We start from the raw sequence: 17,742 nt of genomic DNA, 5'->3' as shown, positions 1-17,742 counted from the left end.
GTAGCTTACCTCAGGGCAGGTGTCTAGGAGCCTTACACTGGGCGCACACCGAGCAGGAGGAAACATAAACCCCCACGTCCTTAGCCAAGGTGGGCCACCAGTACTTCCCATTCAGACAGCGCACCGTGCGACTGATCCCTGGATGACCAGAGGAGGGTGATGTGTGGGCCCATAGATCAGCTGGTCACGGACAGCAGGACAGCAGACAGAATGTACTGATGCCCGACGGGACACTGGAGTGGAGCGGGCTCCGTACGCAACGCCTGCTCAATGTCCGCGTCCAGCTCCCACACGACCGGCGCTACCAGGCAGGAGGCCAGGAGAATGGGAGTCTGATCCATGGGCCGCTCCTCTGTGTCATACAGCCGGGACAGTGAGTCTGCCTTCACATTCTGGGAACCTGGTCTGTAGGACAGGGTAAACATAAAACAGGTGAAGAACATGGCCCACCTTGCCTGACGAGGATTCAGTCTCCTCGCTGCCTGGATGTACTCCAGGTTGCGGTGGTCAGTCCAGATGAGGAAAGGGTATTTAGCCCCCTCAAGCCAACGTCTCCACGCCTTCAAAGCCTTAACCACAGCCAACAGCTCCCGGTCCCCCACATCATAGTTCCGCTCCGCTGGGATGAGCATCTTGGAGAAGAAAGCACAGGGGCGGAGCTTCGGTGGCATGCCCGAGCGCTGAGAGAGCACGGCTCCTATCCCAGCCTTGGATGCGTCCCCCTCCCCTATGAACGCCAAAGAGGGATCCGGATGGGCCAGCACGGGAGCCGAGGTAAACAGAGCTCTTAGGTGCCCAAAAGCCCTGTCCGCCTCAACCGACCACTGCAGACAAACAGGACCCCCCTTCAGCAGTGAGGTATTGGGAGCAGCCACCTGGCCAAAACCACGGATAAATCTCCGGGAGTAATTGGCAAACCCTAAAAATCGCTGCACCTCCTTTACCGTGGTGGGAGTCGGCCAATTACGCACGGTTGCAATGCGGTCACTCTCCATCTCCACCCCTGATGTGGAAATGTGATACCCTAGGAAGGAGACGGCCTGCTGAAAGCACAGGCATTTCTCAGCCTTGACGTACAGGTCATGCTCCAACAGTCATCCAAGTACCTTGCGCACCAAGGACACATGCTCGGCGCGTGTAGTGGAGTATATCAGAATGTCATCGATATACACCACTACACCCTGCCGGTGCAGGTCCCTGAAATCTTGTCTACAAAGGATTGGAAGACTGATGGAGCATTCATCAACCCGTATGGCATGACGAGATACTCATAATGCCCTGAAGTGGTACTAAATGCCGTCTTCCACTCGTCTCCCTCTCGGATACCCACCAGGTTGTACGCACTCCTGAGATCCAGTTTAGTGAAGAAGCGCGCCCCGTGCATTGACTCAATTGCCATGGCGATAAGAGGTAGCGGGTAACTGTACCTCACCGTGATTTGATTGAGACCTCGATAGTCAATGCACGGGCGCAGACCTCCATCCTTCTTCTTCACAAAAAAGAAACTTGAGGAGGCAGGTGAAGTGGAGGACCGAATGTACCCCTGACGCAGGGATTCGGAGACATATGTCTCCCTAGCCGCCGTCTCCGCTTGCGACAGGGGATACACGTGACTCCTGGCAAGTGCAGCGTCTATCAGGAGATTTATCGCACAATCCCCCCGTCGATGGGGTGGTAATTGAGTCGCCTTCTTTTTACAGAAGGCGAGAGCCAAATTGGCATATTCTGGGGGGATGCGCACGGTGGAGACCTGGTCTGGACTTTCCACGTGGTAGCACCAACGGAAACCCCTACACACCTCCCTGAGCACTCTCGCGACCACCCCGTGAGAGCCCTCTGTTGCCAGGAAGTGGTGGGGTTATACCGAGCCAACCAGGGAAGGCCTAGTACCACGGGAAACGCAGGAGAGTCAATGAGGAAGAGACTGATTCTCTCCTCTTGACCCCCTGCATCTCCATGGCCAGGGAGATGGTGGCTTCCCTGATTAGCCTGGACCCTAATGGTCGACTATCCAGAGCGTGTACCGGGAAAGGTCTAACCACAGGAATAATGGGGATCCCTAAACTAAGGGCGAACGCTCTGTCTGTAAAATTCCCAGCTGCACATGAATCGACGAGCGCCTTATGCTGGGAATGCAGGGAAAACTCAGGAAAAAAAACAGGTACAAACAGGTGGACAACAGAGGACTCTGGGTGAGAGTGGTGCAGACTCACCTGGGGTGACGCCAGAGTGCCCTGCCTGCTCCCTCGACTCCCAGAGGGACCAACCCGGCACCGACAGGCAGTGTTCCCTCTGCGGCCACAGATGGTGCACGTGAAGGCCTCCTCCTCCAGCCTCCCTATACGCAGCCCCTCCCAGCTCCACGAGCACCGGAGCGGGGGTGCTGGAAGATGGAACCGACAGAGACCCCTCTGGACATCCGCGGGTGACCAGCAGGTTATCCAACCGGATAGACAGATCCACCAGTTGGTCAATATTGATGGTGGCATCCCTGCAGGCTAACTCCCATCAGACGTCCTCGCACAGGCTGCATCGGTAGTGGTCGATGAGGGCCCTGTCGTTCCATCCGGCTCCGGCGGCCAAGGTCCGGAATTCCAGTGTGAACTCCTGTGCGCTCCTCGTCCCCTGCCTCAAATGGAAGAGGCGTTCCACCGCCGCTCTTCCTTCGGGCGGATGGTCGAAGACGGCCCAGAAGCGGCGGGTGAACTCCTCGAAGTGGTCCAACGCCACGTCTCCTTCTCCCCATACGGCGTTTGCCCACTCCAGAGCTCTCCCCGAGAGGCATGAGACGAGAGCGGACACTCTCTCCCTTCCCGAGGGAGCTGGGTGAACGGTGGCCAGGTATAGGTCCAGTTGTAAGAAGAACCCCTGGCACTGTGCTGCCATGCCATTATACTCCCTGGGAAGGGAGAGATGCATTCCACTGGAACTGGATCCGGACGGGACGGGTAGAGTTAACCCCGGTTGCGCTGATCGACGCAACTTCCTGTCTCTCCCAGCGGTCCATGGTCTGGACAACGCGATCCATCATGGCACCGAGATGATGCAGCATTGCCGAGTGTTCCTGGACGCGCTCCTCGACTCCTCTGACCGGGGTACCTGCTCCTGCTGACTCCATGTTTGGAGTGTAATTCTGTCAATGGTGTGACTGTAGGCGCACACTTTTTTTTTAGGCAGGAGAAACCAACAGACGGACGCTAATGCGTCGAATCCTCCAGCCAATAATGCAAAAGTGCAACACGCGCAAACAGTCACAATAATTATTGTTCAAACAAATAAACATACTTCGTGAATAAAACACGGCACAAACGAACACCAGTCTAGCGCATCAAAATTGACACGTAACACAAACAATTACACACAAAGACATGAGGGGGAACAGAGGAATAAATACATGTAGTGTGATGGGGAATGAAAACCAGGTGTGCAGGGAACAAGACAAAACAAATGGATAAATGAAAAATGGAGCGGCAATGGCTAGAAAGCCGGTGACGTCGACCGCTGAACGCCGCCCGAACAAGGAGAGGAGCCGACTTTGGCGGAAGTCGTTACATACACCTTAACCAAATACATTTAAACTCAGTTTTTCACAATTCCTGACATTTAGTCCGAGTAAAAATTCCCTGTCTTAGGTCAGTTATTTTAAGAATGTGAAATGTCAGAATAATAGTTGAGGGAATTATTTATTTAAGCTTTTATTTCTTTCATCACATTCCCAGTGGGTCAGAAGTTTACATACACTCAATTAGTATTTGGTAGCATTGCCTTGAAATTGTTTAACTTGGGCCAAACCTTTTGGGTAGCCTTCCACAAGCTTCCCACAATAGGTTGGGTGAATTTTGGCCCAGAATTTTGGGCAGAGCTGGTGTAACTGAGTCAGGTTTGTAGGCCTCCTTGCTCACACACGCTTTTTCAGTTCTGCCCACAAATATTCTATAGGATTGAGGTCAGGGCTCTGTTATGGCCACTCCAATACCTTGACTTTGTTGTCCTTAAGCCATTTTGCCACAACTTTGGAAGTATGCTTGGGGTCATTGTCCATTTGGAAGACCCATTTGTGTCTTGAGATGTTGCTTCAATATATCCGCATAATTTTCCTACCTCATGATGCCATTTATTTTGTGAAGTGCACCAGTCCTTTCTGCAGCAAAGCACCCCCACAACATGATGCTGCCACCCCCGTGCTTCACGGTTGGAATGGTGTTCTTTGGCTTGCAAGCCTCCCCCTTTTTCCTCCAAACATAACGATGGTCATTATGGCCAAACAGTTCTATTTTTGTCTCATTTTTGTCTCATCTGACATTTCTCCAAAAACTACGATCTTTGTCCCCATGTGCAGTTGCAAACCGTAGTCTGGCTTTTTTATGGCGGTTTTGGAACAGTGGCATCTTCCTTGCTGAGCAGCCTTTCAGGTTATGTCGATACAGGACTCGTTTTACTGTGGATATAGATACTTTTGTACCTGTTTCCTCCAGCATCTTCACAAGGTCCTTTGCTGTTGTTCTGGGATTGATTTGCACTTTTCGCACCAAAGTACGTTCATCTCTAGGAGACAGAACGCGTCTCCTTCCTGAGCGGTATGATGGCTGCGTGGTCCCATGGTGTTTATACTTGCGTACTATTGTTTGTAAAGATGGACGTGGTACTTTCAGGTATTTGGAAATTGCTCCCAAGGATGAACCAAACTCGTGGAGGTCTACAATGTTTTTTCTGAGGTCTTGGCTGATATCTTTTGATTTTCCCATGATGTCAAGCAAAGAGGCACTTTGAAGGTAGGCCTTGAAATACATCCAAAAGTACACCTCCAATAGACTCAAATGATGTCAATTAGCCTATCAGAAGCTTATAAAGCCATGACATCATTTTCTGGAATTTTCCAATCTGTTTAAAGGCACAGTCAACTTAGTGTATGTAAATTTCTGACCCACAAGAATTGTTATACAGTGAATTATAAGTGAAATAATCTGTAAACAATTGTAGGAAAAATATATTATGTCATGCACAAAGTAGATGTCCTAACCGACTTGCCAAAACTATCATTTGTTAACAAGAAATTTGTGGAATGGTTGAAAACTGAGTTTTAATGACTCCAACCTAAGTGTATGTAAACTTCCGACTTGTATGTAAATGTGATATTCAGCAAAACATTCTAAAAACCTGTTTTTGCTTTGTCATTATGGGGTATTGTGTGTAGATTGATGAGGGGGAAAAAAACATTTAAACAATTTTAGAATAGGGCTTTAACATAACAAAATGTGCAAAAAGTCAAGGGGTCTGAAAACTTTTCGTAGGCACTTTAGAAGTGATTGAGAGAGAGAAATAGAAAAGATTGAGAGAGAGAGAGAGAGAGAGAGCGAGAGATAGAAGAGATTGAGAGAGGGACAGGGACAGAGCCAATACTACTATGACAAGACATCTCAAGACACCACTATATGGAAAGTGATCCAACCCGCCAAATCCGCGTTAATGTCCTCTAACTTACAAATACGACCAATCAAAATATCAGAATAACAGCCATGTAACATCAGTGATAGAACAGCAGCAGGTGTGACTGAGATCGACCTTTACATATTATTCAAGCCAAGCTCCCGAGCTCCTCTCTAAAAAATAAAAGGAGAGAGGAAAGGTAATCAACAGCCCAGTGATATTTTTCTTTAATTGGCTTTTTTTGGAGTTGGGAGATACTGTATAAGTGACATTTTTGTTTTATTATTTAACTTTCATTGATTCAGGGAAGCCCATTTAAGACCAGGGTCTCATTCTCAATGGTGCCTTGAGAACAAACAATTCCCAAATCAACATGATAATTCAATAAAACAGCAAAAAAGAAAATACAAATACAGCAGTTACAGATACACTACGTTTCAACAACACAAATACATTATTACAATCAAGCAAAACACTCGCAGACCTCAGTGAATCCATTCCTCACTGGTGCCCTATTGGCACCAGGGATTCAAGACGTAATGAGGTTTGTAGATTCTTCCAAACAAGGGATGCATTAAAGCTAAAGGCTGATTTACCTAGGTTGGTAGAGACACCAGGAACCTCAAGACTTAACCAACCCTGTGAGCGGATTTTTTGGTGCCTCCTATTTGTATACTTTAACAGAGAAGTGAGATATGTTGGACGCTGGTGCAGCAGAGCTTTGCAAACAAAAAGGGAGAAATAAATTGATCTACAGGAATTTATAGAGGTCCAGCCGACTTTCTGATAAAGGATGCAGTGATGAGTATTAAAACCTCGCCTTGTGGTAAAGCGAAGTGCGCTATGGTACACAGTATCCAAGGCTTTTAGAGTAGTGACTGCTGCATTCTGATAAATGGTGTCACCATAATCAAGAGCAGGCAGGAGGGTTTCCTGTACAATCTGCTGCCTGCTGTTTAGGAAGATGCATGATCTATTTATATAAAATAACCCTACTTTAGCTTCAGCTTCTTAATTAGTTCATCTGTGTGTTTTTTAAAATGTCCATTTTTTGGTCAATTCAAACGGCCAGTTATTTATAGGCGGGAACCTGCTCGATGAGAGAACCATCCAATTCATACATGTGTAAATCATCTGAAATATTTCTATGAGAATTACAAAACAACGTAAATGTAGTTGTTCCTGCATTAAGTATACATTTTAAATCAACAAGGTCTTTCTGCAAGGCAACACAATCAGATTGCAGCTCTAACACAGCCTTGCCAGCAGTAGGGGCAATCGTGTACATAACAGTTTCATCTGCATACAGTTGAATGTTACAGGATTTTGCAGATAGACCAATATTGTTTAAATAAATAGTAAAGAGGACATGTCCCAAAATAGACCCCAGCGGGACACCTTTAGTAATATCGAGGTAACTTGACTTATAGCTCCCTGGTCGAGGCCCATTTCAAACAACCTCTGAATGAGTAGGGGATGTTCGACAGTATCAAAGGCCTTGGATAGGTCTATAAATATGGCAATGTAACACATCATTTAAGACAAGCGTAGCTGCTGAAACGGTGCTATGTCCAGGTCTATAACCAGATTGGTGCACATTAAGAACATCATTTGGAATGAGCAGGAGAAGAGAGAGAGAAATCAAAACCACTCTCCCATGAAATATTTAAACAGAGAAATCAGAGACTGCGTGTGTGTGTGTGTGTGTGTGCGCATGCGCGTGTGAGTGTGTGTGCGCGTGTGTGTGTGTGTGTGTGTGTGTGTGTGTGTGTGTATGTGTGTGTGTGCGCATGCGCGTGTGAGTGTGTGTGCGCGTGTGTGTGTGCGTGCGTGTTTAAATGCTCTTTGCTCGGACTCAAGGAGAGGTGTTACCTCCCCTAGAGTGTTGAAGCTCAGTCATATCCTCTAGACTGGACAGAGTCCACATTGTGTTGTTCTATTCTAAATGAACATGTATAGGGAGCCTTCCTCCCTTCTCTCCTTACTCATGCCCCGACTAATTGAGGCAATTTACATGGCAAACATCCGAAGAATACAATGCAAAACAATCACGTGAAAATATCTTGCTGTGGCAATTTGAAACACCGTAATCATCATAGCTCAATTTGAATTGACCTTCATGTGTAGGCTACACCATTTATAGATAGTTGATGAATAGGGTTCGTCTACAGCTCCAGGTGGTTTTCTAAGTGTGATATCCTGGTATTTTTAGCCTGGCGTGCTCTCCCAGTGGGGGTAGAGGCTGAGGTAGGGCAGGAGTCTCCTCTGTCTATTAGGATTGTAGGTCATTGGAAACGACTCAAACGAGAGCTTGCGAGATGCAACTCTATTTCCTAAGAGGTGTCGTCACTTAGTCTCTTCTTTTTTTCTTTTTTTTTTGCCAAGAATCTTCACGCTGATCTTTGGTTGGGCAATGTCAAAGACGTATTATCGATGTGGAGAGACAAACAGCCTATAATCTGCATTTTCATTCCTCTCTTGTGCAAGGGGAAGACACATGCTTCGTGTGTTACTCACGGCCCAGAGCTCCGCTGATGTCAGTAATCAAATATTCTCATCTGAAATACTCTCAAACGGCCGACCTCCAGGGACGTGTTCCAAATAACACCCTATTCCCTGTGTAGTGCGCTACTTTTGACGAGGGCTGCATAGGGTTCTGGTCAAAAGTAGTGCACTATATAAGGAATAGGGTACCATTTGGGATGCAGCCCAGGAGTTCCTAACCACCAGGGCCCAAATGAGAGACTGCAAGACCGTGTTCCGGAAGACAATGCACAGACAATATTATCCCGCAGGAGGCTGTCGATCTCTCAATCTCAATTACGGCTGCAGATTATAGTCTCATAACTCAATCATGCATTAAACAGACTAGGCCCTACGCATTGGCCTACTTCTCCACTCTGAGGAACGGGGTCAGAGTGCATCAACTACATTTACTTATTAAACAGATGCCTATAGTAGGGAAGAACAGCAACGCACTCAGACAACAGGACTGCGGAACAACATGAACTCTGAAACAGGTTACGTTGCCTCCTATCCAGAGGTAGACACTAGAGAGGAGGAACAAGACAAGAGTCCTCATCAAGTCGTCTGTTATTATGGCAATAGACTGACCTAGCCAACGAGCATTTCCTCGGAATACTTAAACAGGCAGTGGACATGTACTGGAAGACAATGAGCATGGCTGAGTCAGGATGTGCTGCCCACGGGCTAGCCTAGGCCTTTGAAAACCAACCCCAAATACACCAGCGTAGAGAGTCGACGCTCGACAACAAACTGAACACACAGTGCTACAGTTACCCTGGGTGCGTCCCAATAATATCTCCTTTCTCCTGAAGTGTGCACTCGTTCACTACTTTCCAAAAATCGAAAACCATAAAGTGAGGTGGAGGCACGAGCTAGTGGGAGTTTCCACCATATTTCTTATGCCAGCCATTTCCCTCTCAAATCAGTGAAGGGAAGTGAAGTGCACACTTCGGGAGGGAGGAGAGATAATTGGGACATAGCCCCATTTCCTCACATAAGCACTATAGTCAGTGAACCAGCTCAGAAGGAGATTGTCAGAGCGCCAGCTACACCGACTATATCCCTGACTATATCTACTGTGTGCGGTTAATGATAAGGTGTAGTGGTATACAGATAGCTACACTGAAAATCACAGACAGACAGATAGAAATATGAGGAAGTTTCAACAGCACTAACCGACTCTTGTTGGCACTAATAATGCACAGGTCAATTGTTTTTTTGACTCGCGCTGCCCTGACCATTTTAACAAATAGCCCACCTCTACCAAACACGATTAAAGCACAGCTAACATTTAAATCAGTATGCAGACCATTAAAAATGTGGTGATGATCTGCTGTGATTAGAGAAATCGAATGAAACAAAGGAGAAAAAAATGGAAGAAGATAAACATGCCACTCTGATTCATCTTCGCCCAGAGCCAGTTGACATAATGATGCATTATAACAGGGAACTGAATTAAGGCTATCCAACATCAAAATGAACGCCCAAAGTAGCTAAAGTACACAACTGGCAAAAGCAAAAGCAAAAGCACAACTATCAACAGCACAGTGATAATCGCTTCAAAAATTACATTTACATTGCAGTCATTTAGCAGACACTCTTATCCAGAGCGACTTACAGTCGTGAGTGCATACATTTCCATACTTTTTTCCCATACTGATCCCCTATGGGACATTGACGTCTACATGGAATATAAAAATATATTGGCGTTCAACAGCTGTCTATGTATGTCAGTGCAGGGAGACAATTATCTCTGGGATAGAACAAGTACAGCACTGACACACTTCAGATCCCTCAGGGTCTGTGTATATATTTCACATGGCCCTCTCTCTCCCAGGGATCCATGACAGCCACGGGGCCTGTGTCTATATTTCTCATGGCCCTCTCTCTCCCAGGGATCCATGACAGCCACGGGGCCTGTGTCTATATTTCTCATGGCCCTCTCTCTTCCAGGGATCCATACCAGCCACAGGGCCTGTGTCTATGTTTCTCATTGCCCTCTCTCTTCCAGGGATCCATACCAGCCAGGTACTGGATTCTTACTCTTCACATCCCCTTCCCCTGTCCACCTCCTCCTCTGTCCTGTTCTTAATCCAGCATTCCTCCAGGGACTTCAGCCTGTCTGGTAGAAATCCAGAGGCTGTTTTCTCATAAGCAACCACTCTCTAAACTCCCTTCTGCCATACCGGAGGAAGAGGGGATGGGAGAGGGGGTAAGTGGGGTGTTGAGATCCGTCAAAACACACTTCACCTCTGTAATGTCCTCCTCAGTCGTCTTCGGAAGCGTTGTCGAAATATTTCCCCCATTCAAATCATCCTATCAGAGCATTTTTTTCTTAGGTGCCGTGACTCAGGACAGGACAGGAGAAATGCTGATTCCCTCTCCCCTGTCCAGTGTAGATTTACTTCTAGCACTGAGCTGTTTCGCCTTAACGGTTGAGTAATTTGTCCAGAGGTTAACACAGCCAGTAATGCAGAGTAATTTGTTTCAGTGCGTTGCCAAACATTGCGTCAGCGCCTCTAATCTAGCTTGCACATGTCACAGGGAGGAGCCCTGGCCTGGCCTCTTAATTTTTATTTACATACACACAAATAATCCAGTACCTCAATATACAGGCTCACTACTGTAAGTCGCTCTGGATAAGAGCGTCTGCTAAATGACTAAAATGTAAAAATGTAAATGTACATTATGACAAGACAACCAACCATCAAATCTCCCTTCTATTCTGTTTACAAACATACAGTACAAGTAAGATTGATTATAATTCCATTGTGTTCTTCCACATCAAATTATTGAAATAGTCCATATCAGAATGTCCTGGTGTGGACACTGATCCTCCTCTCCACCCCCCCCCTTTCACAGTAAAACAAACGACAACAAGAATGGCTAATAGCAGCATCTCAACAGATGAGGCTGATGGGGGAAGGTCTTTGCCCTCACTGACCCCTCCCTTGTTCAAGCTCTAAAAATAGCCTCCCTTCTCTGTCTGCTCCTGGAGTGACATCACGGATCATGGAGGGCTCTACTTGTTAGAGCAAAGCTTTACTAATGAGGAATACACAACAACGGCAGCCAGGCAACATTGTATGTCCTATAGTGATGCACTGGGGGCTGGTTGCACCAGTTGGGCTTACACCTGTTCCTGTTTATACTGACCTGACAGAATGGGGGAACAGAGGGGGGAAGCTATGGGCAACTACTAAACATATAATGTCCCCAATATTCACATAACACTTATTCTTCTACTGTAAACTGCAATGTTATGGATGGAACAAGATAGGGATTACTGATTAATTGACATAACACCAACAAATACCAACAAATCGATTTCAAGATTTACAATTCAAGGAATCATCTTCTGTTTGCCCACAGTTTCATAACTCCCTTTAATTTCTCTCTTGGAACACAGACATCCTGAACACCCAAACCCTTTGTGAAGCTTACAGTAGGTAACCTTGTACATTAATTAAATCCAGTTGAATTTTAATAGACGTTACAAGGCACATTCTGAGTCAGGGCAACATCTACAGACAATGACAAAAACACAAACAAACAGGAAGTACAGGTCAATCTAAGGTGAAGATTTACATACTCCTACATATAGTCTATAGTCTATTACAGCCAATGTTTACACAGAGTTCTAGGTTTATTCCTGCCAGAAAACTGGTACTCTATATGAAGTTTAAGGTTGATATAACAGTCTGGTACTCCAGTCTATCCGCACACTATCCACAGAGAATTCCTTCCTGTTCCAGAACATCTTGTAGAACTGATGGATACAGCCTACTGTCATAACTCAGTGGAAAAACTGTGTAACAACTCACAAAGATCTCCATTTATCCAAGAAGAGCACCTAGCTGAGGGCTTTACATTTTCTCACAGATTGTTGTGAAATTGTCTATTTCTTGATGGACTGGCTAGAAAGGGAGCCTGGGTTACTTCAGCCTTCGATGTTCTGCACAGTGAATTCATGAGCAGGGATGTTGGGTAGCGACAGGACTTATTCATATTTTTTTGTTTACCCTAAAGGGTACACTTAACCTTGTATCCCATCGATCCCCTGTCCCTGGCCTGTACACTGTGAAATGACATAATTATAATCCTCAATGTTGGGTTACATTCATTTACTTCAGCCATAAAGATGTAGCTCACGTTGTTGGAAGTATAAATAAGATAGCGTTACCCTCTAGTGGTCAAGCGTGAGATGTGCATGTATGAGATTCATACAGCAAGGATGACTTCAATATAATGCATTACCACTATGCGACAGTATTACCTGCCTTAGTTCTCTTTCTCTCTACGTTTTCACTCTGTCTGATCGAAGCGACATGGTCTGTGGATCTACAGTGTGTCGATTGGTGGGGGTGTGAAGTGCGCTATGATACTCAGATTATTAATGGGCTCCTAAGTGGTGCAGTGGTCTAAGGCACTGCATCTCGGTGCAAGAAGCATCCCTACAGTCCCTGGTTCAATTCCAGGCTGTATCACATCTGGCTGTGATTGGCCCAGCATCGTCTGGGTTTGTCTGGGGTAAGCCGTCATTGTAAATAAGAATTTGTTCTTAACTGACTTGCTTAGTTCAAATAAAAAAATATCTTTCTGACAAGAGATACAGACAGCTTTTGTTGAGCTTCTGACAGTCTTTTGATCCTGCTTTGTGCTTATTCCCGATGCATATACACTGAGTGTAAAAAACATTAGGAACACCTGCTCTTTCCATGGCATAGATGACCAGGTGAGTCCAGGTGAAAGCTATGATCCCTTATTGATGTCACCTGTTAAATCCAGTTCAATCAATGTAGATGAAGGGGAGGAGACAGGTTAAAGAAGGATTTTTAAGCCTTGAGGTAATTGAGACATGGATTGTGTATGTGTATAACCTTGTGTGCCATTCAGAGGGTGAATGGGCAAGACAAAATATTGAAGTACCTTTGAACAGGGTATGGTAGTAGGTGCCCGGCGTACCGCTTTGTGTCAAGAACTGCAACGCTGCTGTGTTTTTCACTCTCAACAGTTTCCTGTGTGTCTCATGAGTGGTCCACCACCCAAAGGAGATCCAGCCAACTTGACCCAACTGTAAGAAGTATTGGAGTCAAAATGGACCAGCATCCCTGTGGAACGCCTTCGACACCTTGTAGAGTCCATGCCCCAATGAATTTAGGCTGTTCTGAGAGCTAAAGGGGGTGCAACTCAATGTTCCTAATGTTTTGTACACTCAGTGTACATACTGAGTAGATGAAACAAACTTGTGAGCAGGGTGTTAATCTGTGAACTTGAAATCATGTTACAAGTAATATCCGAATTACGTAACTTCTCATAATTTTGAGAAAAGTCTTTGTAACCGAAGTGTCAACACTAAAACAAACACAAATTATTTGCCGACAATCTTGCAGTAGTCAAGCCGCAATAATACAATTATTTGGTCACATCTACCCTCTAAAACCTGCTGTAGTCCACATTTGCATTTCTAGAGCAGAACTCTTAACAAGAATTCACACTATAAATCCTGCATTTAAATGAGGGGATTAAAACCTGCCTGTCACACTCAGAGACAGCTTCACTGCATAGAGTTAAACACTTCCTTGGGCAAATCCTTATACCACAGCTCTTTTGAGGATCGTAGTTTTCCTTCTAGTTTTATTTGTCACATGCACAAGTACAGTGAAATGCTTAACTTGAAAGCTCTACCCCACAGTGCAGCATTCAATATTTGCACTCTACTCTGTCCTCTCCCACCTGGAAAAGAGGGATACCTATGTGAAAATGCTGTTCATCAACTACACCATAGTGTCCTCCAAACAACAAATTAAAGAACATTTTGAAGATTGTTCCACAAATAAAACATATTTACCTCAATACTCCAGTATCTCTGCACATTGTAAATTTGGTACTGGCACTGACCCCGCATATAGCTTCCTCTCTTATTTCTTATTTCTCTTGTGTTTTCATTTTATATATATATACAGTGTACAGTATTATTATATATATATTATTTTTTTTTATTTTTTTATTTTTTTTTTGGAAACAGGAATGATGGTAGTCTGCTTGAAACATGTGGGAATTCCAGACTTGGACAAGGAGAGGTTGGAAATGTCCATGAAGACGTCTGCCAGCTGGTCTGCACATGCCCTGAGGACATGCTCTGACCTGTTTAAAAACCTTACTCACGTCAACCTCGGAGAGAAAGCTCTTATGTCCCTATCCCCCTTCCAATATCACAGATTTAAATGTACAGTATATCTGTGCCAAATATGCTCTATATCATTCAGAGGTGAAGATAAACCAAAGCAAAAAAAACATATATTATCTTTGGTTAAGCCAATGAAATGTGTGTATTACTTGCCCAAACATAACACTTGCCTTGAATACATGATGCAGCCTTCTATATCTCCAGCAGTGGAAGCTCCTCCTCAGAGGAAGGGGAGGAGAATCCTCCTCAGTGAATTTCAGAAATATATAAATAGTGAAACATTTTTAAAAGTTATCCCTTTTAGATAAAACTATACTAAACATATCAACGTCACCAAATAATTGATTAAAACACTGTTTTGCAATGGAGGTCTACAATAGCCTCAACAGCACTGTAGGGTAGCACCATGGTGTAGCTGGAGGACAGCTATTTTTCATCCTCCTCTGGGTACATTGACTTCAATACAAAGCCTAGGAGGTTCGTGGTTCTCACCCCCTTCCATAAACTTACACAGTAATTATGACAACTTCCAGAGGACATCCTCCAACCTATCAGATCTCTTGCAGCATGAACTGACATGCTATCCACCCAATCAAAGTGACATGTTATCCACCCAATTGCCCGCCGGTGTAACTGCTAAACTGCTAGCTAACTGTACACTGTACTGCATGATTGTAGCGGGTTTACTAACGCGTAAGTTCAAGTAGCTATGTTAACTTGACATTAGCTAATATGGTGACAACCATGTTGGCTGTGTGTAGTGGTTAGTGGTTATGATATGAAGGTTTGACTTGGAATGTTTTTTTCGCCTGGTCACAAACAGCTGATGTGTTGTGCACTGAAGTCCACAAGCGAAGGGAAAAGGTGAGAGGAGGAAGGCGCGTAGATGCGAGAAGGAATTATCCAACGATTAAAGGGATCATGCTGTTTGTATGTCGCTGCTATGAAAATGAACTGTGTTTGCGTGTGATCAGGGGTGTATTCATTCCGCCAATTCTTTCTTAAATGGAAGCAAATGTAACGAAACGGGGATAAACAAACCTGTAGTTGTCTAATAGAAACTCTCGTTTGCAACTGTTGGATTAATAGGGGATTTTTATCAATATATTCTGCTCTATTTAATCTCAGATTCGAAAATGCTAATTAGCATCAGTAGACATCATGCAAGCCTACAAATCCCTGCAAGCTCCTGCACGTCATCTCTAGCTGACACCTTTAATAAGAAGTATTGTGTCAATCTAAAACTTGCACAAGACAGTTCACAGAATTGTCTATTAAAAGTAATTTTGCCAATTTATTCATTACTACATTTAGCTAACATTTGATCAGTCTTGTCCAGATCATCATCTGTAGTTCTTTATGATAGCCACATTAGCAGCTAATTAGCAATTCATTTTTTTTTGGGGGGGGGGGGGGGTAAATAAATATATTGATTAAAGTCACCTTGTCCTAGAGAGATTTACACAATTATCAAAACATCCCACCAAGGTAAGCCTACACTAAACACAGCCCTTATTTTAAGTGTTTTTAAAATCCCCTATGGGAATAATGAATGGTGGAAAAAATTATTGGAACCATTTCCCTGTTTAACCACTAGGATTTATGGGTATTATGACTGGTGGTACTCTATGATTACATCCTAGATCAGCTAGATGCAGGCAAGATTGTGCAAGGTGATATTAAATGTGTCAATGTCTGTCATCTTGATTACTCAAATTTCTCTCGACCTGTGCACCTACATTGTAAACTTTCTTTCACAGGCTAGGTTGTAGCAACCTCATGATGGGTATAGGGAAAATTTGATTATCACGTATGTTACATTGAGCTGGGTGAATGGAATATGAATGACAGTCATCCAATATGCTGTAGTAGAAAAAAGGCCATTAAAAAAAATAATCGTCCTCCCTGATCTTAAACAGCACCGACCGCCACTGGTCTCTAGAGAGACTACATTTGCAGACATAGAAATGGAATCCTTTGTATTGTATTTCTATGTTTGCAGACCATGCAATCACCGTTGTTGCTAAGAGACCAGTTGTGGTCACTTTATTTTTGCTATTTCGGATGTTGATTAATATAATATCCATTTAATATGCAGCCACTATAATCATTTCATATGACAGGGTATAATTGTTTGCATGGTGTCTCGTGACAGATTTTTAAATTACACACATAAGATTGGGTTCTGGGTGATTAGATTGTTTGAATAACTATTTTCTATAAAGGCAGAAGCTGTGCAGATACTCGTTCATCTTTCAAGTCCAGAAGAGACAACTTTTAGCCTGAGCAACCCACCATTGTGATTGACAGTGATGGATAAATGGAGCTCTGAATACGATTGTTTGCGCACACCTGTTCAAACCATTGATCACAATGCCTTTCTTATACAGGCAACATTGTGAGCTACAGGTTGTGATTAGGCTACTGTAGACTTTAGGTATAGGACAAATATGACATATATTTGAATGTATAAGTAGGTTGTGCACATCGTGCATTATAAAATAAACACACTTACCATATCCTTAGATGACTGGCATGGTATTTGATGAGAGACGCAGGCTGTTTGATTCATCTTGGACACAGTTTCCTTTGACGAAGATAAAGACAAATTGATAAAGACAAATGAAATGTGGTCTAGACTTTTCCAAGCTCAGGGTGCGTGTTGCTATCAAATGTGTTCAGTGTCTAGAATACTTTACAGTTACTGCATTCGATCCTTGTTGCCTCCTGGTGATGAGTTTCTCAGTCGCTGCTCCTCTCTCTCCCTCTGTGAAAAATATATCTAACACATCTCCTCCAAAGCAGACTCTGAATATGTTACTTGTTTTACTGGGGTTGCTTCACGTGGAGAAGGGATAGTAAAAAAAAAGAAATAGCTACAGCTGATTTTTCAAAAAAATATTAAAGCTAAGGAAAGGGTTATTCAATTGTGCTGTCAAGTGTTTGTCTTTTTTGGTTCCTCTGAATTTTAGAAGTAAGACTTGAAATTAAATGGTTTGATATGAAGTATTTCTTGGTTCAGATTAAAATACTGTTATGCACCTCTTAAATATTGTTCTGTTGCCTTCACTGATCTGCTTCGAGGACCACAATCTGTTGAACACTGCAGTAGCCTAATACATGTCTCACAACATTTCACTCACATTCCTTGAAGAGCTACCCTTAGATTAAGTCCCACTGGAGAAAATTGTAAAACACGCGGACTGAAGGATTTCTGGCGTGCCTACACACCGCCTGAATATGTACATGGGGAGCTATCTTCAAGATCCTCAGGCTATTCCTAAAGGCATGTTGAGCCCATTCACTTATAATGCCCTCTCTTTCCAAATACATGTTGCATTTACTGAATGGTTGTCATCTACAAGTGGAAATGATGTTACTGTAAAATAAATCAACAGAGTGCATTATCTGTTTGGTTATCACATTCATGGGTTGTGCATTGCACTTGCTGAGATGATCCATGACTGCTGTACATTAAGTATACACTGACTGTACAAAACATGAATAACACCTTCCTAATATTGAGTTGCAGCCCCTTTTGCCCTCAGAACAGTGTCAATTCATCAGGGCATGGACTCTAACAAAGTGTCGAAAGCATT

The 17,742-nt window shown here is 44.0% G+C and overlaps 1 protein-coding gene across 1 annotated transcript in view; it reads right to left on the bottom strand.

The window, feature by feature from the left end:
• LOC106574433 (inactive dipeptidyl peptidase 10) overlaps positions 1–17,259 on the bottom strand; it is a 55,247-nt gene extending 37,988 nt beyond the window's left edge. Inside the window, exons 1-2 of the mRNA XM_014150319.2 lie at positions 16,843–17,259; positions 16,659–16,730 (exon numbers count right to left, since the gene is read on the bottom strand). Coding sequence (XP_014005794.2) covers positions 16,659–16,715 — 57 coding nt within the window. The 5' untranslated portion in view covers positions 16,716–16,730; positions 16,843–17,259. The remainder of the gene's footprint in view (positions 1–16,658; positions 16,731–16,842) is intronic.
• Positions 17,260–17,742: the final 483 nt, after the last annotated feature.

This window comes from Salmo salar, chromosome ssa16 (assembly GCF_905237065.1).
Source record: "Salmo salar chromosome ssa16, Ssal_v3.1, whole genome shotgun sequence".
Lineage (NCBI taxonomy): Eukaryota > Metazoa > Chordata > Actinopteri > Salmoniformes > Salmonidae > Salmo > Salmo salar.
This window is presented reverse-complemented; position numbering and strand designations above follow the sequence as displayed.